Source organism: Pomacea canaliculata, linkage group LG7, assembly GCF_003073045.1.
Source record: "Pomacea canaliculata isolate SZHN2017 linkage group LG7, ASM307304v1, whole genome shotgun sequence".
Taxonomy (NCBI): Eukaryota; Metazoa; Mollusca; class Gastropoda; order Architaenioglossa; family Ampullariidae; genus Pomacea; species Pomacea canaliculata.
This window is the reverse complement of record NC_037596.1, coordinates 28,617,568-28,643,930: the sequence shown is the minus strand read 5'-3', so window position 1 is coordinate 28,643,930 and position 26,363 is coordinate 28,617,568. Positions and strand designations below refer to the sequence as shown.

At 38.5% G+C, this 26,363-nt stretch overlaps 1 protein-coding gene and 1 long non-coding RNA gene across 4 annotated transcripts in view; both read right to left on the bottom strand.

Annotated features, from left to right (window-relative positions):
- Positions 1-798: 798 nt before the first annotated feature.
- LOC112569410 lies at positions 799-3,150 on the bottom strand. Its single transcript, XR_003100413.1, has 3 exons — positions 2,786-3,150; positions 2,241-2,388; positions 799-1,019 (listed from the first exon to the last, which is right to left on the bottom strand). It is a non-coding gene; the product is annotated as an uncharacterized LOC112569410 (long non-coding RNA).
- A 3,805-nt stretch (positions 3,151-6,955) lies between these two features.
- Positions 6,956-26,363, bottom strand: part of LOC112569286 — a 34,080-nt gene continuing 14,672 nt past the window's right edge. The window contains exons 8-10 of one of the 3 annotated variants that reach the window (XM_025247029.1): positions 18,679-18,775; positions 7,909-8,073; positions 6,956-7,351 (exon numbers count right to left, since the gene is read on the bottom strand). In XM_025247029.1, coding sequence (XP_025102814.1) covers positions 7,104-7,351; positions 7,909-8,073; positions 18,679-18,775 — 510 coding nt within the window. In that variant the 3' untranslated portion in view covers positions 6,956-7,103. Of the gene's footprint in view, positions 7,352-7,908; positions 8,074-17,707; positions 17,846-18,389; positions 18,558-18,678; positions 18,776-26,363 lie in introns of those variants that run through there. The other 2 variants (XR_003100364.1, XR_003100363.1) reach the window with 2 other exon arrangements.

The following is a 26,363-nucleotide window of genomic DNA, read 5'->3' as shown; positions in this document are numbered from 1 at the left end:
ATATACACATGTAAGTATTCGAAAGGAACATGTATTTCAAATGGAGACCACATACACACCTGTTGTAGCCCAACATTCTGCAAACCACCTGTGCGTCAACATTTTCAAAGTAATCGTCACAGACTGTACTCCATTCTCCGTTGTACAAAATCTCAAGTCGACCTGCCCACTGCGTTCCGTTTACTAAGCGTACTGACAGCTGACCAGCTATTAAAATGTTAAAATAAGTAGTTGAAAGTCAAAAGATACTACTCTAATATCTTTTTTAAATTAATGATAGGTATACTTGTTATAGCTTACTCATAGATTATCATTGTCTAGTTTTTATGTTAACTGTACTGAAGTAATAAATTTGATACGTTTGACTTGTGTTGACATAAATTTGGGGAAAAAACTCATAATTCCTTCAACAATTGTATCTTAGTCACACATAGCTTTCAATGGTCTTTTTCTTGTTTTTTTGTATTCGTTATTACTTGTTCAGTACATTGGTACTGTCTTAGCTACTAAAAGTACTAATTTTTTTTAGAAAAAAAGCAGTTTTCTTCTGACTTTGTGTAAAACAAATTTGCTGTTTTCTATGCAAGTTGGTGTGCATTTTTGCATAAACTTACACATCTTACCTTCTGAAAGGGTGGGTGGAGATCCTACAAGGATGAATAAACACATCAAATCTGTCTGACAACTTGCTTTCTTCTAAAAAATATTGTCTATCGATTTCTAACTGACCTTGCTTTAGTTGTAAATTTTCGCTAAATAATTGGCTTTTTTTGTTGGTATTATGTATATGGTTAAGCAATGGGCACATAAATAAATTATATTGATTTTTTTTAAAATCATTCTTACGTTTATTGCAAATAATTCCGATGTCCTCGACATGTTTACAGTCGTGCTGGTAAAACCCTCGATGAGAACATTGTTCTAACCTTGTCTCTGTCCCCCGGCAGTTAACGTCGTCAAGTAAAATACGGCCTTGACCCGCCCCATAGGTGCTTGAGGTCACATACGATGCACTTGCGCTGTATGCAGGCAAAAAAAAGTTCTTTTAATTAATACCTTATAAGAACTGCACGCATTGATTAATCCCTTTGTCCTATCTTTAACTTTATAGACAGATTAATTCTCTCTCTCTCTTACACGAATAAACAAACAAACAAACAAACAAACAAACAAACAAACATGCAATCATGTTCCTTTTCTATACAGTGTAAAACGCGCCTTATTCGTTTAGTTAGCACTTGACATAAAAATCTGACATAATGGTGTACATCTGCATGACATTACACCTATTTAGTATAGAAATTCAAAAGAGATGTCTTCTGTGAGGCGATTGCCTAAAAAAAATAAACTCAATTGAGTGTCATTAATAACATTTTTAGTCATCGCTACTGTTCTACCTAGAGAAGATGGTGTACATGGGTCTATTTCCTTAAAATATTTGTAGGTGAAAAGTTTACAGCTTATTTGGCTCCACTTAAAGGTCGTATATCCAGATTGATGAAGGTCTAGTTATTTAGAAAATAAAAAAGTCGGTCATCTGAGAACCATTAGTAGGTAGAGCACATGGAAGGATGCGTTTGCTGAAAAGGCCGGGGACCTCAATTTTTTTGGGACGACAGTTAAACCGTCTAGCAATAAAAGAGCTGTTAAACCATTTACGTTCTTCTGGCCATCAAGTTGTCGACCACCGATAAGAGTACCTGAAAGGACAGTCTTTGATACAAATTTCCAAGCTATCAAGCTTGAACTTTAAATGTTTTACAGTGTCCTACTATCTCCATAGAAGTGTAATGTGAGAAGTTCAGCCCACTTAGGTTTTGTTTAAAACAAAAAACGTTTCGACCTATATGGCCGCAAAAAAATGAGATAAAGCTAAGAAAGTGTAAACTCTTTCCCTAATCATTTTAAGGTAGTCAGGAAGATGTATGGAGGGGTTGTGTTCCTATCGTTTTCCTTGTTGCCTTAAGATTCATGACATCCTAGGTCAAGTACCCGTTCCTGACAGCTGGGTCAAATCTAACCACCGCACCAATCAAGCTAAAATTCTATCTACCACCTCAAATAATGTATAGCTAAATAAAAAACAGAGATCAAGTTAGTAAACCAGCTAAATATTTTCTATAGTATTTCTTTTCCCCATGAACAAACATTTGAGGGTATAAGCTGGTAAAAGCCTTTGCACGTTTTGTTATAAATTAAAGGACCTAATAATTCAATAATTCAAATTAAAATATACTTACCTGGCGAAACCAAGCATTCTGCAGGCTACCTGTGCGTCAGGATTTTCAAAGCTGTCATCACACACTGTGCTCCATTCTCCGTTGTACAGAATCTCCAGACGACCCGCCCACCCGGTCCCGTTAACTAAACGGGCTGTCAGCTGTCCGGCTGTTAAAATACATGCATCTCTAGACATGTGCGGTAGGGTCTTATTACCCGGGATATGGATATCTCACACAATTAAATTTCTAAACTGTCATTGAGTCTACAGCTTCATGCTACTTAGGCATAAATTAAAAGCTTAAATATATAAATGTCATCCGTAGCGGCCTTAAGGGTTCTGGATCATTGGCCAAGGTTCAAGCTTATTCTTAGCATCTATGTAACATTCTCCTGCAGGATCAGTGTGACGAGGGTGGTTAGAGTAATATAACATGTATCAATGTGTATATTTTTTTAATCTTATTTTCAGGTTAGATTGATTTGTTAGTATCTCATCCCAATATATTTAATAAAAAGATGACGAAACTTAAAACTTAAACTAACATAGCACTCCCAATCTTACGGATATTGCAGATAACGCCGATGTCCTCTTGATGTACACAATTGTGTTTGTAGTATCCTGCATGAGAACATTGCTCCAAGCTTGTTTCTGTTCCTTTACACATAACATCGTCAAGCAAAATATTCCCTTGTCCCGGTCCGTACATGGCTGAGGGCACAGCAACGGCTCCTGTGCTGCACACACACAAACACACACGAGGGCACCACAAACATCCATTTTGTCTAATGGAACATTAAAAATTGATATTTATTTGAGAGAGAATAAGAACATTAGAAACCTACCCATTAAAGCCCAGCATCCTGCAGGCCACCTGTGCATTGATGTCTGTAAACTCATCATCACACACTGTGCCCCATGTTCCGTTGTACAGAATCTCCAGGCGACCTCCCCACCACGTCCCGTTCACTACACGCGCTGCGAGCAGCGAACCTGAGAAGACATTACCGCTTATAACACATTGTAGTACAAAGATTTTATACATCACGATTTACAGCGATATTTCTAAACAATAATGTTAACCAGATTCAAAAACTTTAGTTAATAAACAAAAAATTACCACTTGTTTTCGGAAGGACGAAGACAACCAAAGCAAATGCAGTGATCTTACAACACATTATGTTGTTTTATGTGTAGACGAGATGACTTTGAATTGCAACTACAACAAATGACAAGCGACACGTAGCAGTGTCTTCAAAACTCGTCTGTGTCCATGCACCACAGCAACGCGCATCTTTATTATGGTTAAGTAGATAAATACATTTTAGGAGGAGCTGGCAGGCCCTTTATCGCCTCTCTAGTGTCAACATGATTTAAAAGTGGGCAGGTGCTGGAGGTATGTACCTCCTTCACTGCTCTTTCTGTTCTTATTAATAACACCCTTCTTGTGTGCGAGTGAGTCTGTATGTGGGTGCGTGTGTTTTCACGTGTTCAATATGCACAAATTGTTCAAATATTTATCATCCTTATGATTTATGAGGTACACAAAAACACTTTTTGAGGTAGGACTGTCATGAAGAGTAAAGAGACTTAAATGGTGACAGGCCAGTACTATGTGAACAGTAAGTCTCAACTGAACACAGGAGAAGACATACACAGGCAAAGACACAAAGACAGAGATACAGTCCAAACAAATAATAGACCAGGGTTGCGTGATAACTACCAACTAAGAAATGTGTTCAGCACAAAAGAGTGTCAATCTTTCAAAAGTATTAATAATGGTGTTTTTTTTTTTGGAAAAACGGAAGTTTAACACTGTCTCCTAAAGCCCACTTATTTCAGACTACAATATTCCATTTAATATTACACTGTCAGCTGATTGTATGTCTGTGTGTGTGAAAGAGAAAAAATGCACTTCAGTTTGTTTTCCGTGCACCATGTATCCACATTTTGTTCTAGGAAGTGAATTAACAGATAGTTTGTCGATTCACGGCTTGTCAAGGTCCTAAACGAGACATGTGGGCTGATAAGCTTTAGAGTCAAGTCTCAAGTGTCTCAAGTGTCATTTTTATTAGCACAAATATTTTTCCTTACAGTTCAGTGTAAAACACTTTACAATAAAAGCTCTTCAGTCGCAAATTGTTTTATTATATTGGGACAACATGAATATTTTTTTCCCAGTGAATGTTGATCAAACATCAGCCCAACCAGTCCAGCTAGAGAATATTCATCACAAAATGTTTTAATAATAAACAAAAGTGTAAATGACTTTTACATTGTTACGTTTTCCAGAAACACGTTAAAAATCCATGAAAGATACTAATTTTCCAAATATGGGTATATACACCACTTATGTTTTTGAGATACATTTTTTAAAACATCAGCATACCATTAATGAAGGCGACGTTGCTTTTAAACATGGCCATTCCTTAAAAGAAATAAAATCTCAGTGGATAAAACTTTCATTAATTTGTTATGTTGACGTATTTCAGTGGATGAGGATATCAACTTTGGGAACTGGTGTGCACTGATCCTCAGTTTTCATTGGACAAGGATTTGATCATTCATTAATCCATTAAGGTCTGTCATAACACTTGCGTAACACAAGCCCCATATTAAATAAATGATATGGTTTAAGAAACAGTCCTGACAGATACGATAATTTGGTTCCGCTCTGTTCTGATAAGATGCCCTCCCGCCTTTGCTAAGATATCCACCGTACACATTACGTAACCGGTAAACTGCTAGTATTTACGAACCTAACCAAACAGTAACTTTCCGACCGAGTAATGACAACTCTGCCTACAATTCACAAATTCACAATTATTATTTTTTTGCTTACACTGTTTGTAAAAGCCTGTTAATGAAAGTAAGGTTGAAAAAATAATTACAATGTCCATTAATATGAAGAAGAGGGAATTCAAGGATTCATAATGTTTATCTCACCTATATTCTGTCACATAGCATTGTCACCTATACTTCACATATTTAAAGGGAGATCATTCAGCAGAAAAAATCGGTAAATAGTAAACAGCTTCTCTTCAGGAAACAGAAAAAAGCTTGCAGCAGCCGTCACTTGATCTTCTCCATCCTGCATGTAAATGTTGTTCTCCATTTTGTGCACCATTGTTATTGAGGCTCCAAAACGGGCTTGTGTCATATGTGTCAAGGAACTCCAGGTAGGTGTTCTTATCACTTGTATTATCAATTCTTAGGATCCACTTAAGGAATATTAAACGAAAGATCGGTGGTTCTAACTGCAGACGTGAAACACGGTTTGTGCTGAAGGCTGCTGTCGATAAAATAAAAGCTTTCTGTCTGAGCTCAGAAAAGGGTTTTCGGAAAGGAAAGGCTGGCCACATATGGAGGTCCCTAACCGCCGCAATCACGTCGCGCAGTTTGACCCATGAACTTGATGAAGTCGTCTGAATGACCTCTGACCTGAAGGAAGTTACACATGATATGTCCGGTGCACGAACTACACCCTGCAGCTTGCTGTAACGACAGTCTGGAGACACAGTCTGAGTTATATTCAATAGAAAAGATTAGCAGGTACACCCTGGAGCAGCCCCTTGTGCAATTGATGATCTCTTCAGTCTGTTATAACCGTAAAGTGCACAGTCTACTACATGACATGGAGGTTTCACTTGATGATCAGAACATTGGCAAGATCAATGGTTGTTTAAAGGCTCTTGTCTTGTAAATAAACCCCTTGGATGTGTGCATGTGTGTGAATGTCTGTTTACTGTCTTAACAGTTCTATCATTTTTTTTGGTAATCTAGAACCCTTGCATCAGTTTTTTTTAAATACACACAATGTTTTCTGTTTTTATGTTCTTTAATCGGTCTAAGGAGCAGCATGGTTATGGTTTTCTTAAATTATAGCCAAAGGAAAATATTAATTTTGTTAAGTTTCTGAAACAAATTAGTTTGAATGCAGTAAAGCAGTCACCGCCCGGAAGGTGATAGTAGAATTTTTTGAAATACCCATTTGGTCAAATATACCACATGAAAAATGATAAAAAGACAAGAAATTGATTCCCTTATAAGTTTAAAGAACTATTCGAAGGTGGCTAAGTAATTTTATGACAGCATATTTAACGGCAAACATTGAAGTATTAGGGTACATCCATGTGTTTTGAGTGTGACCACTTTGAGTGTAAGGGTTTTGAAGAAGCTACTTTTCTTTCTCCAGGTTCCGCTTGCGATTCTCTAATGTCAAGATAGATATGTGTTGATAGTTATCTCTCAGATTGCAGAACAATACAGCTGTCTGATCTTTATCTTAAGAGAAATAATGAGTTAAAAATTATTGTTCGACTTGTTTTGTCTGAACATCACTCATAATGTAAGATCGTTCTTAATTTCTTTAGCTAAGCCTTTTACAATATCTTACCTTTCTAATTTTATTATTAAATAATGCAATGTGTCCGTTAATGACTAAACGTGAAAGTCTGTGAAAAATAAATCCTTATATTAAGCAAGAATACTTTTGAACAAAGTAAAACAGTAAAAGAATAGCCATCGCTATAAGTTCAGCGGTAACGCCCCCTGTCAACCACCTTCAGCACTAATCGTGCTTACATAATGAACATTTCTGTCCTGTCTATGAGCTAGAAAGAAAATAATTATATATCTGTGGGTATTCAATTTGATTTACTGTATAGTATTAATTTTTACATACACATACATACATACGCATCGGAATTTCAAAAGACCCATAGAAAGTGAAAACAACGTTGTTTTAATCATTCAGAACAATATGTTGATATAATTTGAGAAACTAAGAGCTACACAGGTCACGCTAGAGTTATTGTGAACACACCATCAGCATGAAGCATCCAGTGTCCTACGCTGAGGGTAAAGAGAGTGGACTGCAATGTCACACTGCCTTGAATTTCATCTCCGTGAAAGTGAAGCCTCTGTGGTCATTATGGGCTTGATACCATACAATGTTTTCAACACCAACGGCCCCGTCAGACTTGTAACGTCCGTTGAGGTTGGAGTGGTAACACGATTTGTACCACCAGGCGCCGTGGTATGCTACAGCGCAGTTAGTGGTAGTGACATCGTCATTGTTTTGGTCGTGTGTGGTGAAACCTTGGTTGTTATGTCTTCTTAGGCTGTCACCTACAAAATCCACAAGAAGATAAAAAATACCATGACATCTTGCTGACAGAAACGTTAAAGAGAACAGTAACTTTAAAATATCGACATTAATAATCTACCCACGAAGTATTCTCTACTGTTTTTTCAGTTATAAACGTGTTACGCGTGAAACAACTTAGTCTTATCATACAGATCTGTAATAAAAGGATACGAGTGTAAGTTTTCAAGGTACGTGTATAAGTCACAAGCTGTATGATGAAGAACAAATGTTGTAATCTGTATGTGTTTTCAAGCCAGAATAAATCTAGGTGTCGAATTGTTTTTACTTATTATAAAGTATTTTACAGCATATTAGCTATCTTTAATCATCCTGAACATTTGCACAGCTGAGATTAATATATCCCTGACAGCAGTGTGTGTGTGTGTCACCTCGCTACTAAATCGCGTAGCTTATGTCGTAAATTGACGTATTCCCCACTGTGACAGTGCCTGTTTTAAAAATGTGTCTATAAAATAATCAGAACAGATTTACGTCTAACATAAGCCTAAGCCAGGTATGATAATTTTCCTATACGTACCTGCGTCCCCTGAATAACCAGAAACCTGGAGTCTGTATTTTGTATCAGGACCGCCCACACTGAATGCCGAGTACTCAGCATAGTGACGTTCTCCATTCACCTCCTCAAGATCAACACGGAGTCGATGAGGTCTGCCTTGTGTAAGTTTGTGAATCTTATATAAACCTAACACAAGAACAAAGTTTAGAACATACAACATACTGTAATATTTGAGCGACTTACTATGAAGAACACATTTCAACTGTGCTTGTCGTACCACGGGCAAGGTAAAAGAGTTTTCAATCTTACCGAGCCAGAACTCTCCAGTGATGTCACCAAAGCCTTGCTCATAGTCCGTCCAGTTTCTGTAGAAGTCAACAGATCCGTCACGACGTCTCTGGAAAACCTGTCCGGAACACAATTTCTAATGTTTTACACAATTGCTGAAAAATTAGGTAAACTTTCGACGGAATCATGCAGCTAAAATCTGATATTTAATTTAATAACACACGCGGTATGTCATATCATAGATCAGGGGTGGGCAATTAATTTTCCCAAGGGGCCGCATCAGAAAGTGGGATGCTTTTAGAAGGCCAGACTAATATAGTTAACTCAGTTTTACCCAATACTGTATATATAGTATATATTCTGGCGGACGGGCCAGCGGGCGGGCCAGCCGGCGGGCCGGTCAGAGACAGGAGGCGGGCCGGCCTTTGCCCAGGTCATATCATAGATTATAATTTTCAGTGGGAGCAACAACTTCGACTAATGCATGTTTGAGTCACAAAATACCATTATAACATGACAGGTACTAATACTAATACTACAACATCTACACATTGAATGCACTACTTGACATATACAGACGTATCAGTCATTCAACGTACCAGCCAGCCACTGCCGTTAGTCATGTCACATGAGACTTTCAACGACATGTTTGCAGCGATGATGTTGTATACACCGGAGATGGCACCTGCCCTCTGCCAGTCCTTACACGATTCTTTTACTGTGTCAACAGTGTCAAGGGTGTTTATAATTCTTATTAAACTTTTAAATAAAATATTATTATTATAATTTCATTGGCATAAAATTTGCTGCGCAATAGCTTTGTCAATAACAGGAAAAAAGGAAACATAAATATTAGTTCCATAACAGCACTGACAGATGAAAATAACATTTTTAACAATACTGCAATACTGCAGGATTTGAAAAGATTATATTGCGTCCTCGTGGCTAACAATAGTAAACCCCATCCCATGTTTAGCAATTAAAACAGCAGCGAATTTATAAAATTTGTTAATGAATATTAACTCACCAATAATTCGACAGGAAACGTCGGTTTGATCCAAAAAGAAACCAGTGGGGCATAAACATTTCCCCAAGAGACACTGACTGTTGGGGTCAGGACAGTCGAGGTCACTACGACACGCTGAGTTGTACCACTGTGGTCCAGGATACGACTCTAAAGAGTCCATGCAGGTCCTCTGGTAGTGGGTCCAGCCTCTACTACTGTGAGGATACCAGGCTAATGGCACGTCAAGAGCTGTGATGTTATGCAGCAGACAGCGCCCTCCTATGGCTGGGATGTGTATTAAGGGGAGATAACAAAACACTAGTTACTAAATTTATTGGCACTGCTTGTTCCGATCATGAAATTTTACATTAGCGTCAATCAGTTCGTTAGCATCCAATATTCTCTCTAAAACAGTTCAATTAGTTATTATTAAATTTTCCAGAATAGAAGACAAAAAGCGAAAGAATAAGTGCATTGTACACAGGAAAAGTTTGCTCTTTCGAAAAAAAATCAACAGCTCACACAATCATCTGTCTAAAAAAAGAAAGCATAAATCAATGGGTAAATCATCCACAAATACTATATATTACACACATCGTAATTTACAAACTCCATTAAATCTGAGTAAAATACTAGTGGTTAGGTGTAAGTATTATCAGATCATTAAAAGATAAAGGTAAACTTAAGACACAAGTATGTTCAGATAAAAGTGAGTTTTACAATTTCTCTGTGATTGTGTGTGTGTGTGCATGATATGTAAACAATGGAAGCGCTTATATCGTAACTAGGACAAATAAAATACATTTTACAAACCTCTGAAATCTAAGGTTAGACAACCGGAAGTTGTGACACACAGGATCTTGCACTCTTCTAAAGTCAGGTGATCCCGTACAACGACATTATGTCCCCGTAGTCCGCTCTCCGGGTACTCCATGTACGAATTCTGAAGTTTGGCTGTGCTGCATGCTGATATAGAATAATATTAACATTGATAATTCAGTCAGTGGACTCTGTATGTTTATACATGACGTTGAAAGCTTCAGTTAATTGTTTGAGAGAGTAAATTCTTAAACTATAAAAGAGTATTTTAATCGTTTTATCTTTCGTTTCTATTCTATCTTGGATGGTTAGTCTGGTGGACCACTATCCCTTGTTGTCCTGTTAACAACTTTTGATTTTTACAAGCGTTTTAGGTCTTATGACCTACGATGTTTAATTTCAAATTTACTCACTCGGAGAGCAAGTATTGTCCAGTGTTGAGGAAAAAAACCCAGGACGACAAATACATCTGTCCTCAAAGCACATCGCGTTCTTCTGAGGACATCCATCATCGCTGATGCAGGGTGCCATGAACCAGTCGTTATGAATAAGTGTCTTCGTCTTTCTTGTTGTCGAAGTCCTTTTTGAGTGTAGTGACACAAAATACAGGTCGGCACTTGTTTCCTCCTTCATACTTTTAATATTGCTTGTGTGGCGTGTGCAATTGAGAGTTGACCCAGTGCTTTTGTAGACTGTGACGGCCAGACACTTGTCATCATCGAGACAAGAGGAATAGCAGCTTTGTGAGGAAGATACAATGAGATTCTTAGACTCAGGTGTGGAATCAGCAGAAACCGTCGTATTTTGCAGTTTAAAGAGTGTTTGTATTTTGTTAAGAAAGATGGTTGTTTGCCACTGAGAATTGGTCGCAGCACTGCATGTGTTACTATCTTGAAAGAGTTGACATAGTTTATAGTCACCGTCGTTACTGTCGCACTCGGGACAAAAAGTGACGGCCACACAGTCAGGAAGCTTGTAACACTCCTCCATACAGTGTTCAGCGGATACAAACTCTCTGAAGATGGAGACACCGATTAGCCTCGTACGACTGAGATGTAATCCAGGTGTGGGCTCTTCACAGTCTGATAACTCACTTCTCTTCTTTAAAGTCTGACAATATTTCTTCTTAATAGTTATTAGTTTGGTTTTTATCCTGTCAAGATCAACAGAGTCGCGATTTAGAGGACTCCAGTCACCGACAAATGTTTTTGAGAACAGAAGGTCTATTGGAGTCAAGACATAGTTAATGGCGACCGGGTTGTTCCCTACTTGTGTAAGCCAGGCCAAGCTACTGGCGCTGGTAGTGGGAGGTACCCCAACACCGATTGTACTTGTTTCTATCTGACTTTGAAACTCGTCTGCTTGTTTCTTCTGATTGGAACTTAAGGTCTCAGACTCTCCAAGTAGCGAAGCAGATAAATAGTTTGCAGAAGCCGTCACGTGACCCTGTCCATACCTGTTGTAGTTGCTAGTCTCCATTTTGTGCACCAAAGTTAGCGAAGCTCCCAGGCGGACTTGTGAGACAAAGTGTGTGCCGTAATTGTCAAGGAATTCCAGGTAAAGGTGCTCATCACTTGTATTATTAAGTCTCAGGACCCACTTCATGAACATTGAATGGAATGGCGGTGGCTCTAAATGTAAAAGAGAAACAAGATATGAACTGCAAGTGACTGATGACACGATCAGGACTTTCTCTCTCAATTCAGCGAGAATTTTCTGAAAGACATTGTTGGCCGCAAATGGAGGCCCCCAACTGCCGCCATCGAGTTGCGCTGTGCGACTTGTAAACTTGGTGAGGTCATAGGGCGTCTGAATGACCTCTGAGGTAAAGGACGTTACACACGACACATCCGGTGCAAGAATCACCCCACGTGGCACACTGTAGCTATTGTCCGTGATCACGTGACCTGCACTGTAGTCAGCAGAGAATAATGGCAAGGTGAAGCCACGATCGCGACCTGGTGCCAGTGGGCAGCCCTTCAGACTGTTGTACCCGTACAAAGCAAACTCGACTCCAGGTAGTCGGGTGTTGACTTGACCAGGACCCTGGAGAGGCGGTTGGTCATTCAGAATGTCTTGTCCTGAAAATGTACAGATTTGTATGATGTTCATGTAGTGCAGTATGGTCATGTTGTGTGTTTGTGTCATCGAATGCTTTTGTGTCTGTTTTGTCAGGAGTATATTTTCTTTTGTCTTGTAGGTTTTTTATCTGTGTGTGGAAAGATGAAAGTGAAATATATAGTTGTTAAAGAGAGAGAGAGAGAATGTGAGAAAGAAAGAGTGTGGGTGTGTGAATGTGAAAAAGAAGTGAGTATGTATATATGTGTGTAGGTGTTTGTTGCAGTATTACATATTTCTCACAGCATCCTTTTCTCGTGAGTGTTGTTTGCTGTCAGACTTAGCCTTCACTTGGTTTTCGCTGAGGTCAGAATTTTCTGGTTCCAGGCTAAATGATGTCCTGTTTCAAAACTAGCCAAGACACATACTGAGGTCAGCATGAACACAATAAATTTAAATAACATGAGAAAATATTTAATTTTCATCACACTTGTAAGTTTCTGGTAGAATGCTAGATTGTATAACCTAGACAGGGAGTAGTAGAATTAATATTTTGCAAAACATTTGTGGCAATAACAGAAATTCATACACAATAACAACAAAACACACACACACACTAGAATTATACGTCGATTCAGCTGTAATAAGTAACTGAAGGAAGGAAAGGAGATATTTAAAAAGATAAACTATGTTTGAGTGTGCCTATGTAGTGACAATTGTACCTATATACATACTTTTGCTTGCTTTGTGCCGAAACATTTGGAATAAATGCTACAACGATCGCAAATAGAAGAAGCAAACCCTGTAAAAATCACAATTATTGTAAGTTTTGATTGTTATGATAATAGCGATCAACTATATTGCTACAAAGCGACCTAAGAATACGGAAATACTATTATAAAGATAGTATAATAGAAAGTAAAGAAACTAGGACATTACAAAATAATTAGTCACGTATGTATAACATCAAATGTCAACAATTTAAAGTATTTTTAGTCTTTTAATAAGAAATCCGGCTTAAAAAATAAATTTGGAGTTGATTCCATTGATCTACTATATGCAAAACCTGTATATATATCTATTAATTTATTAATTCATTAATGTATTCTTATTAGTAGTATTGTCCAATGCCTATAAAAGATGAGTATTAACAATCATTTGCAACTGTCTAACCAAAGTCCGCTTCATTTCCATGATGTGGTTGAGGCTGTAGCTCCCATACAGGAATACTCTTCAGATGAACGAGAGGCGGTGTCAAACAGAACAACTGAATAACAATGAGGTCGTTGCAATTAAAGTCTGTTATTTATAGGATTCTGTAAGTGTAAAATCCTGGGCTGCTGAATGGCCGCAAATTAGTGTTAGTGTGTGCCAAGCACGAAACGAGTTGAGAGTTCGTATGATCGCCCATACAGATCAAAATTATAATTGAAAAGACAGAGAGCCCCCATTACAGTCACAGAGATTATGTTACGATCTTATACCATCTATTGCTTCATTTGGTGCAAGAACACATAAAAGTTATATACAAGTATTATATAATCTCACTCTAGTAGTTAATTAGTTTAGAATTAAAAACAAACGTATCTAAGCATCTATTCAATAATTTAAGAAGTGTTATAACAGAAATTGTTTTTATTATTTACGACAATAATTCTAAGGCGCATTTCCTCGTGTGGACGTGAGCCGAATGCTTTACTAACGAAACACACACACCCCTACGCAAGCACGAACACATATATTGACACTCACACCTACAATAAGAATAAGAATTATCAAGCACAGAGCATTAAGACCAATATACATAATCCATAGGTACAAAGTTATGGAGTGTGCCTAAAGGGGTTGTTGACTGAGCAGCGACCACTTCAAAATATTTTTGTACTGATACAATTCGTTATGTCCGTGGAGTATTAACTTGTTGACACCCATCTCATTAGCAAGCAACACCACAGCCAATACCGGTCCAGTAGACAGGCTGCTTTAGTCGTTAACACTTTTGCATTGGTCCGTGGCCGACTCTTTTGCCATTTGAAGTTTTTTTTTCACAACACTTATGCTCCGACCAATACTTGCCCTTGTCCAGATTCTGTTAACACTTCAACTTCTTTGACATCGTGATCTTCCCTAGTTTATTCTTTAAGAGTACAAGTAGTGGAATCATTTGCTCCTGGTTAAGAAACTGGTGGTGGAGAGCGTCTCCAAGTCTACATTAATCGCTCCTCACGTAAAGCTCATGTAGATTTCTATGGTTACTTTGAAATGTCTATACTTATAAAGTGTTTTTTATATAAGTATAATTTTTATATAATAATGAAGTTACAATATAATAAAATTTTGTCTTCTTCAGACTGCTGCACATAAAAGTTTCATAGCACTTCATTTAATTGTCCAACGACGAACCTCGACCTAGGTGGTATGGTGAGACTGTAATCTTGAGTCCTGAGCATTTTGAATGGAGTTTAAAGGTTGATGGTACGACCTCTGCACTTGGTCCTCGTAATTAAGTGCATGGTTACTAATTTCCCTTACATTTTAAGTGGTTTGTTTTGATACATTCATCTATTGCCTACATATGTATCATAGCAGTCTGCTTAGCCAGTAAATATATAACACATAAAAATAATGATGATAATAATAACAACAACAATGATAATAACAGTAAAGTGCTTGTTTACAATTACTTCGCTTCGCAGTACAGTTAAAAAAAAACCATACCTGCTATACTCCTTTCCAACACCACCTACACATTTTTATAAGTATGTTTCACCTTTGTAGGTCTTCGTATTAATGCTAGTACTCGGGAAACGTGACGACAGGTTAAAGCACCACCTACAAACTGTCCAGTTTCTACTTTTCCAATACCTAGCCATGTTTACATTAATTACACCATTCTAGCTTGTCTTATTCGACTCTTTCACGAATGCTGCCTACTTGCCTGAAGGAATATTACCAGATTGTCTACTAAATTAAGTATATATATATATGTGCCTAACATTAAGCCGGTTTCTTGGAAGTGCCGTTCAGTATTACTCGTAGAAGCGTGTTTTTGAGACGGGATGGAGTAGGCCGGTGAGACCAGGGGTTCGCACCCAACCTGCCTCTTGAAAAACCCCAGCAGCACAATCGGTTTTGTCTTAAATAGGGTCGGACACCCCGTGCAAATTACGCTCAGGTGTCGTTACTAATGAGTCGTTTCCACGGGCAAGACTTGGAACTTGAGGAAAAGACGATTATTTCCGAAGATATATCAAACGGTGTTCCAACCCCTTGGACACTATTCGTGTTTCTTTGCCCTCAGGCCATTTTGTCCCCACTTTAATACTACAGCTACAGGTGTACGACAACGCTTGCAGGCTTTAAACTCACTTTATATTTAGGGAAAACAAGACATGTTCCATCGGTTTGCCATGTGACTTACTTTAGGCTTATAACTGCCTTCCTAGATAAGTAGAAAAGGAGAAGGCAAAATACGAGCTGACTGCTTTTGTTGTATAGAGACATATGTTTTCTTGTTGCACTTAATACTCATATGATTTATAGCTCATGTTAACGAGTTTTATTTTGTCTTTGTAGCTTTACGTGGTTTTCATTGATACGGACATCATAAAATTACATGAATTAAAAAAAAAGTACGGTGACTGTCTAAACAAGTTCAAATAATTTAAAAGCATTTGTTATTGGTTACTTACCAAATAAAAATGAAATGTCTCAGTTTTAAGGTAAAGTTCTTTCCATGACACTTATGTAGATGCGCCTAAACCGGGAATTACATTAATGAGGTCTGTGACCTTCGCCGAATATTGCATTTCGCAGAAAGTGACTGCTAACAGGAATGTACTTATTAACACGGTGCAAGGGTTTGGCTGTCACCGGAGAGGAGGTCAAGTAAGAGTCCCGGAGGCTCTACAGTGCTATATGTGTGTGTGCGCGCGCGTGTGCGTGCATGCAGGTGTTTATTACAGTACTGTCTGTTTTAACAGTTTTATATATTTTTTTAATCTAAAACACTTGCATCAGTTTTTATTTACAAATACACAATCTGTTTTCTGTCTTTATGTTCTTTAATCGGTCTAAGAAGCAGCGAAACATAAATAAGGTTGTCTTAAATCAGGGATGCACAACCTACGGCCCGCGGGCCATATCCGGCCCGCGACGCGGTGCCATCCGGCCCGCGAAACTTCTGCCCACAGTGCAGGAAATCGGAATGTTAGTAATAAAAGAAGACTTTAAAGAAACGAAAAAAAAAAAAGGAAGAAGTATTTATCCCCACATAGGGGCGTCTCTCAATCTTTTTTTCGATGGACGAACATTTCAGTGCTCCGACTTGATGTCTCTACGATGAGGCCGGACATTCAGAAGTTGGTTTCGGGAAAACAACTTCAAATATCCCACTAATTACTACATAATTAATGGTAAGTACAACTTGTTTCTAATAAAAATGGTATCTGCTCTATTTTTTTTCCTTTTTGTATTTTTTCGGTGAAGTGGCCCGCGGCACGGCTGTCCGAAATGGATATGGCCCGCAGGCCAAAAAAGGTTGGGCATCACTGTCTTAAATCATAGTTAAAGGAAATGAAAATTTTGCTAAGCATATGGAATAAATTATTTTAAAAGCAGTAAAACAGTCACCACATGCTGGGTGACAGTAGAATATTTTTAACCATACACATTTAGTCACACATAACACATGATGAATTATTAAAAAATACTACAAATTGATTCCCTTACAAGTTTAAAGTACTATTCAAACGTGGTTAGGTGGTTTTATCACAACATGTTTTGCAGCAAACATTGAAGTATTAGGGTACACCCACATGTCCTCATTGTGACCGCTAGGGGAGTTAGTGTTTGCTACTTTTCTTTCTCCAGGCTTTGCTTGCGATACTCTAATATCAGGATAGATATTATGTGTTGATAGTTATCTCTCAGATCGCTGAACAACACAGCTGTCTGATTTTAATTTTAAAAGAGTCTCTGAGTTAAAAATTATTGCTCGACTATTTTTGCCTCAACATCTGTCATTATGTAAAATCGTTTTTAATTTCTTAAGCTGAGCGTTTTACAATATCTTACCTTTTATAATTCTAGTATTAAATAATGTAATATGTCCGTTAATGACTAAACGTGCAAGTCTGTGAAAAATCACTTTTGGACAAAGTAAAAGAGTAAAAGAATAGCCATCGCTATAAGTTCAGCGGTAACGCCTGCTGTCAACCACCTTCAGCACTAATCGTGTTTACATCCTGAACATTTCCGTCCTGTCTATGAACTAGAAAAGAAATAATTATATATCCGTGGTATTCAATTTGCATTTAGTGTATAGAATTGGTTTTTACAAACAGATACACACATACGCAAGAGAATTTCCACAAGACCCATAGAAAGTGAAAAAAAAAGTTTTATTCATCGAGAACAACATGTTGATATAATTGGAGAAAACTGAAGCTACACAGGTCGCGTTAGTGTTATGTGAACACAGCATCAGCATGAAGCATCCAGTGTCGAGCGCTGAGGTTAAAGGTAGTGGACTGCAATGTCACACTGCCTTAAATTTCATCTCCGAGAAAGTGAAGCTTCTGTAATCATTATGGGCATAATGCCATGCAATGCCGTGACTATCAACGGACCCGTCAGACTTGTAACGTCCGTTGAGGTTGGAGATGTGACAGGCTCCGTACCACCAGGCTCCGTGGAATAATACAGCGCAGTTAGTGCCATTGTAATTGTCATTGTCTTGGTCGTGTGTGGTGAAGCCTTGGTTGTTATGTATTATGAGGCTGTCACCTATAAAATCAATAAGAAGATAAAAAATACCATTACAAATGGTAGACAGAAACGTTTACGAGAACAGTTACTTTAAAATACAGACAATCAGTAATCTATCCATGAAGTATTTTCTAACGTATTTTCAGTTATTAACATGTTACGCGTGAAACCAGCTTAGTCTGATCAAGATCTGTAATAAAAGGATACTAGTGTAAGTTTCCAACGTACGTGTCACAAACGAAATGAAGAAGAATAAATGTTTTAGGCTGTATGCGTCTTCAAGCCAGAATAACTGTAGATGTCAGACTGTCTTGTTAGAAAAGCATTTTACAGCATATTAGCTAACTTTATCCACTCTAAACATAGGCACAGCTACGTTAAATAAAACACTGACAGCTCTGTGTGTGTGTGTGTGTGTTTGACCTCGATATTTGTTTAATAGTGCCGCATTCTACTCTTTGCCCATGGTAACAGTGTTGTTTTAAAAATGTGTGTATGGCAGTAGTCAGAACAGATTTAAGGTATATTAAGCTAAGCCAGGGATAGTAAGGTCTTATACTACTTGCGTTCCCTGAATAACCAGAAACCTGGAGTCTGTATTTTGTATCAGGACCGCCCACACTGAATGACGATACTCAGCATAGTGACGTTTCTCCATTCCACTCTCCATGAGGTCAACACGGGAGTCGATGAGGTCTGCCTTGTGTAAGTTTGTGAATCTTGTATAAACCTGACACAAAAACAATGTTTAGAACATACAACATACTGTAATATTTGAGCGACTTGTTATGAAGAACACATTTCAAATGTTCTTGTCGCACCATGGGCAAAGTAAGAGTTGTTGATCTTACCAAGCCAGAACTCTCCAGTGATGTCACCAAAGCCTTGCTCATAGTCCTTCCAGCTTCTGTAGAACTCAACAGACCCATCGCGACGTCTCTGGAAAACCTGTCGGGAACACAATTTCTAATGTTTTACACATTTGCTGAGAACAGAAGTAAATTGTAGACGAAATCTTGCATCTTAAAGGCCGGTGTCTACTTTAATAACACACGCGGTATGTCAAATCATAGATTATAATTTTCCGTTGAGAGCAACACCCAGACTGATGCAAGTTGTGTTAACAAAATAACTTAATGTGACTATTTTGTTATGAACAGTCAGTTTGAACATACAGCCAATTACAATCATTTTCAGACACAAGTCACTTGTTGAAAGCAAATCGAATGCTCTACTTGACACACATATATAGACTTCAAAGACATTCAACGTACCAGCCAGCCACCGCGTTATTTCATGTCACACAAGATGGGGACTTTCCAACGACATGTTTGCAGCGGTGATATTGTATACACCGGAGATGGCGCCTGTCCTCTGCCAGTCCTTACACGATTCTTCAGAGGTGTAAACAGTGTCAAGAGTGTATATAATTCTTATTAGACTCTAACAAATTATTGTTATTATCATTTAGAATGCTAGAATTTGCTAAGCAATAGCTTTCTCCATAACAGGATAAAAGGGAATATAAATATCAGTTATATAAAAGAAATGCTAGATCCTTGATTCTTGTGGATAACAAAGTTAAACCCCACCCCATGTTCAGTAATTTAAGAAGCAGCGAACTTGCAGAATATGTCATTGTTTTATGTAATATTGAACTCACCAAAATGTAGTATTTCGACGACGACGTCAGTTTTGTCAAAAAGAAACCAGTGGGGCATAAACATTTCCCAGTAGACACCGACTGTTGGGGTCAGGACATTCGAAGTCACTACGACACGGTGAGTTGTACCACTGTGTCCAGGATACGAGTCTGAAGAGTCCATGCAGGTTCTTGGTAGTGGGTCCAGCCTCTACTAGTGTGTGGATACCAGGTAATGGCACGTCAAGAGCTGTGATGTTATGCGAGCAGACAGCGCCTCCTTTGCTGGGTGAGATAACAAGAGACACAAGGTTACTTTGATAGGTGTAGTGGTGGATGGGATGTATCCTGTGTTGGGGTTCCGATCATAAAATTTTTGTGGTGGTTGTGGTTGATGTCATTAGTTGTCAATACCACTATCCTTTTGTGGACAGTAATACAATACATCTCGCAAACCAGTTAAGCTTAATTATTTTCTAAGTTGTCCAGACATAATGTTAAAACAATAGCTGCAGGTGAAGACAGTTTGCACTTGCGAAGAAAAGTCAACAGCTTAAACAATCATCTTGATCTTATTGTATGAAGAAATCTTGATAAAACAATATGTAAGTTCTATCTTATATTATAAACACAGAAATTGTGTAAACACCATACTATCTCCGCACATCTTACTTCACTTGCAAAATTCAATTTGTATTATTGCTGAACAAAAGTTGTGTAGGCGTAATACTAAGGTTATTGTTGATGAGAGTGCACAGAGCGAGTGCGAGAGCTTTGGTGTGTGTAAACAAGGTTTTGTGAAATAGTTGAAAATGTCAAAATATTTGGGTTGGTATGTTGGGTAGATTTAAAAGTGTTCTAGTTTTATTTTATAATTTGTATGGTGTTGTTGTGGTATCTCTGTGTTTCGGGTTGTTTATGTTTGGTTTTATTGTTTTTTTTGTGGTGTGTGGTGTGTTGTGTTTTGTGGGTTTTGTTGCATGATGTTTGTTGGTTCTGGGTGTGATGTTTACTTAGCTTTAATGGAAGCTCTTATATCGTAACTGTACGGACAATATATTAAGGAGGGCTATTTTACAAACATCTGAAGTCAAAGGTCAGAACAACGGTGCAGTAATTAAGTGGAATCACCACAAAGTCTTGCATCCTGTTCTAATAGTCAGGTGTGATCCCGTTGTACAATCGATTGCATTATGTCCTCGTATTCCGCTCTCCGGGTACTCCATGTATGATTTTGCTGGTGAAGGGTCTTTGTTGGTGGTCTGTGCTGCATGCTGATAGAGATTAATATAACATTGCAATTCAGTCATTAGAGTTTTGAAATTAACTTTTTGTTAAGAGATGTGTAGTTTGTAATACTTAAACTATTGAAAAGAGTATTTTAGTCTTTTTATCTTTGAATTTCAATTTTATTTTGGCGGCTAGTCGAGTTGTGTTGTAATATTCCCTTACTTCAACAAGCTCCTGAGTTTCACAAAGTGTTTAGGTAGGCTATTTAATTTTATATTTACTTACTCTGAGAGCAAGCATTGTCACGCTGGTTGAAGGAGAACAACCCAGGACGACAAATACATCTGTCCTTAAAGTCACATCGGTGGTTCTTCTGAGGACAATCCGATCATCGGCGTGTTTTGATGCAGATGCCATGAACCAGTCGCTTCAGATTAGGGTCTTCATCTTTCTTGTTGTCGAAAGTCCTTTTTGGTGTGTGACACAAAATACAGGCGCACTTGTTTCCTCTTTCAAACTCTGAATATGCCTGGTGTGCGTGTGCACTGAGAGTTGACCCAGCGCTTTTGTAGACTGTGACGGCCAGACGACTTGTCTTCATCGAGACAAGAGAGATAGCAAACCATGTGAGGAAGATACAATGAGATTCTTAGACTGAGATGTGGAGTCAGCAACCGATGTTTTACTTTGCAGTTTAAACAGTGTTTGTATTTTGTTTAGAAAGATGATTGTTTTGCCACTGAGAGTTGATCTCAGCACTGCGATGTGTGTGCTACGTCTGTAAAAGCTGACAAAATTGCATACTCCTTGTCGTTACTGTCACGTGACTTCGCGTGACAAAAAATGCACGGACCACACGAGTCAGGAAGCTTGTAACATCTCCTCCATACAGTGTTCAGCGCGATACAAACTCTCTGAAGATGGAGACAGCCGATTAGCCTTGTACGTACTGAGATGTAATCCAGGTTGTGGGTCTTTCACAGTCAGTTAGCTGTGTGACCTGGCGTGGCTTCTGAGTCTTATAAAGTCTGAACAATATTTCTTCTTAATATATTAGTCTGGTTTTTATCTTGTCAAGATCAACAGAGTGGTCGGGCATTTTAGAGGACCCCAGTCCGATAAATGTTTCTGAGAACAGAAGTGTCTATTGGTCAAAGATCATGTGAGGTATATGGCGGAGCCGGGGGTGAGTTTGTCCTACTGTGTTAAGCGGGTCAGGTGCCAGATTGGGCTACTAGCACCAGTAGCGTGGGAGGTACCGTCCAACACCAACTGTACTTGTCTCTACTTGACTTTGAAACTCGTCTGCTTGTTTCTTTGACTATTGGACACTTAAGGTCTCAGACTCTCCACAAGTAGCGAGTGGAGAGGCAGAAGTAAATATGTTTGCAAGCAGCCGTCACGTGACCCGTCCATACTGTTGTAGTTGCTAGTCGTCCATTGTGTGCACCAAAGTTAGCGAAGCTCCCAGCGCGACTTGTGAGACAAAATTGTGTGCCGTAGTGTCAAGTAATTCCAGGTAAAGATGCTTTCATCACTTTGTATTATTAAGTCTCAGGACCCACTTTTGAACATTGAATGAAATGGCGGTGGCTCATAATGTAAAAGAGAAACAAGATATGAACTGCAAGATGAACTGAACACGCATCATGACTTTCTGCCTCAATTCAGCGAGAATTTTCTGAAAGCAGGGTTGGCCGCAAATGGAGCCCCCAACCGCCGCCATCGAGTTGCGCTGTGTGACTCATAAACTTGGTGAGGTCATAGGCTCTGAATGACCTCTGAGGTAAAGCGACGTTACACCACGACACATCCGGTGCAAGAATCACCCCACGTGGCACACTGTAGCTATTGTCCGTGATCACGTGACCTCACTGTAGCAGCACGGAGAATATGGCAAGGTGAAAGCCAGGATCGCGACTTGGTGCCAGTGGGCAACCCTTCAGATGTTGTACCCGTACAAAGCGAAGTCACTCCAGGTAGTCGGTAGTGCGACTTGACCAGGACTCTGGAGAGCGGGTGCAAAATGCCATATCCTGAAAAGTACATTTTCTATATTTATGTAGTGCAGTATGGTATGTTGTCGTTGTTTGGTCATCGTTTGCTTATGGATCTGTTTTGTCAGGACTATATTCGTTTGTTTTAGGGTATTATGTGTGTTGGAAAAGATGAAAGACAAATATATAGTGTTAGAGAGAAAGAAAGTTGATATGTGTAAAAAGAAGTGAGTGTGTAGAATGTGTGTGCGTGTGTTCAACGTTACTCACATAGTTCTCACCAGCATCCTTTTCTCGTGAGTGTGGTTTGCTGTCAGACTTAGTCTTACTTGGTTTTGCCTGAGGTCAGAATGTTGGTTCAGGACTAAAGTGATTTCCGGAGTTCAAAAACTAGCCAAGACCCAGCATACTGATGGTCAGGCCAATGAACATTAATAAATTTAAAATAACATGAGAAAATATTACATTTTCTCACATGGGAAGGTGTCGTGTATGACGCTAATTCTATACCCTAGACACAGGCGCGCGCGTCCCAATAGTAGAATTAATATGTTGCAAAACCTTGGTGCAATATTACAGAAAATTTTCATAGCACCACAAACAAAAAACACACACACTCACACAAAGAATGATTACGTCGATTCAGACTGTAATACAGTAACTGAAGGGAAGGAAATGAGATATTAAAAGAGATAAACTATGTTGAGTGTGCCTAGTAGAAACCAAATGTACTATATACATAACTTTTGCTTGCTTCCTGTCGAAAAACATTTGGAAATCCAATGCCTACAACGATCGCCAATAATAGAACGCAAACCCTGTAAAAAATCACAGTTTTTGTAATTTTGATTTGTTGTCGTAATAGCAATGAACTATACTTGCTACCAAAGCGACCTAAGAAACCACGCATACTATTATAAAGATAGTTAAATTACAAAGTAAAGAATTAGGACATTAGAAAATAATTCACGCACGTAGGATCAACATTCAAATGTCAACAATTAAAGTATTTTAGTCTTTTAATAAAAAATCCGGCCTTTAAATATTATATGCGGGGAAGAAAAGGTGATCCATTTAATCTACTGCATTGCAAAACCTATATATATTTACTAATGTAATTAATGTATTATAAGTAAGTATTGTTTCATGTTATAAAAGATGAGTATTAACAATCATTTGCAACGGTCTTCAACCATAGTTCCATCTTCATTCCATGATGGGTGTGGCTGTAGGCCCCATACAGGAATACTCTCAAAGTGAAACGAAGGGGCGTTGTCAAAACAGAAAACTGCAATAACAATAGTCGTTGCAATTGAAGTCGGTTATTTAATAGGATCTGTAAGTGTAAACACCTGGGCTGCTGAATGGCCGCAAATTTAGTCTTAAGTGTGGCCAAGACGAAAGCAGCTTGAGAGCTGCTTGTAATATCGCCCATACGGATCAAAATTATAAATGAAAGACAGAGAGCCCCCATTACGAGTCACAGATAGTTACGATTTCCTTTATTTCATCATCTATGCTTCATTTTCGTCCACGAAAAAACACATACAATTATATCAGTAATATGCTCAACTCTAGTAGTGTGAATGCTAAAGTCTAGCTAATCCAAAAAAACAAACGCACCTCTACCTCAATCTATTCTCAATAATTTATTCTGATTATGTAATTAACAGAATTTTTTTAATTATTTACAGCGGACGATTATGGATAATTTTCTAAAGGACTTTGGCATTTCAAATCTCTGTGGAACGTAGGTCGAGATGCTTTCATCAGATGCCCGAAACAACGAACCTACACACTCTCCTCCCATCTTACGTAAAGCGCCGACTACACACACAGCAGCTCAAACTCCAACTCACCCAGCACGTACAATTAAGGATAAGAAAATATTCAAAGAACAAAGCAGAGCATTAAGACCAAACTAGGCATAATCCGTAGGTACAACAGTTATGGAGATAAGGCGGAGTGGCCATTAATATCCGGGGGTAGTGACTAAAGCCGGGACAACTTCAAAATATTTTTAAGTTACTGATAAATTTCTTATGTTCTGGGTTATTAACTTGGGTGACACCCATGGTCATCAGCAAGCAGACCACATCCCAGACCCGTCCAGTAGACAGTTTCTTTAGCGTTAAACTGTTGTGCAGATTGTCCGCAGTGTCCGAGCTTTTCCGGTTTGAATTTTTTTTTCTCAGAAACACATTCATGCTCCAGCCAATACTTTCACAGTATGAGAAAGCCTTTTCCAGATTCTGTTAATCCAACTTGACTTGACAGAGTTATCTGGCCATGTGATATTGCTTAAAGATTTATTTAGAGAGATCAAGGTGGAATTAATTTGTTCTTGGTTTAAGAAAACTCGCTCGTTGCAGAGAGCGTCTCCAAGTCTCCATTAATCGCTCCTCACGTAAAGTTTTGTGTAGGTTACTATGGTTACTTTGAAATGTCATAAATACCTCCTCTACATACACTCTATTAATACTATATAATACTCGGAACATAATGTAATAAAAGTCACGAGAGAGAAATAAACATAGTCTCTCTTCTACAGAGCCTGCGTGAGGACATTAAATTCTAAAAGTGTCATTGAGCTTACTGCTTAGTTCTTGTCGAAGGAGCGACCTAGTACCTCGACGCGCGCCGTAACAAATTCCTGATAAAAACATTGAAGTCGCTGAGCAATTATTGAAAATGGTTCAAATCAGAAAGTATAAAGTTGTGGTACACCTCTGCACTTTGGTCCATCGTACTTACCGAAGAAAACATACTTTGTACCCTAATAAAAGAAGTTCTACCCTTACTTACTAAAAGATCGCGTTTTGGTTTGATAGATTCATCCATTGCCTACATATGTATCATACCGGCTGTAAAACAATCCTTTAATCAAGCTAAACAACTATAACATGATATAAAATAGTTGATGATAATTAATAACAACAATTATTAACAACGAGTATAAGGCATGTTTACATAACTTCTATTCAGCTTCTTTAAATGACCAATTTTTGACGCAGGACCGATAGGCTCGAGAGCGAGATTAGAAAGCGCGTGGTTGGCTACTAGCGTCTATAACGTCTCCTGTCCTACCACTCTCCGTTGAGCACTTAGTTGTACACGTATGTACTCTTTGTTAGTAGTTTCTTGTGCTCATCATAGGGGAACGTGTTAATTCTAGTATCACGGAGCGGTGTCCACTCATGGTTTAAAAGTCTACATTAAATCTAAAACAAAGTTGATGTTTCCCGAATAACGTATGCCTTATTTCCACATAATACATCAATTCTGCTTCTCTAATTCGACACGTTTAACGAGTGCTGCTTACTTGCCTAAGAGAGTATATGAAGGGTTTCCACTTATTGCAATATAGATCTATGTTTAAGACTAGCGCGGATTCTTGAAGACTCTGATGTACTTATTCTGGCTACAATGACGATCGACTGTGTAATCCGTATCGCGGACGAGTGTCGCTTTGTGGATGTAGTGTCACCCCACCACCGAGCTCCTCCTCTTGAGAGAGCTCTTCCAGCGAACACAATCGGTGGTGTGGACAATAGTAATCTCGTGCACCCACCCCCGGTGGCAAATTACGCTCCCACGGTGCTATCGAGTTACTAATTAAGCGACGAGAGGAAGTCCTTTATTAGGGCAAGGACGTGGAACTCGAGAA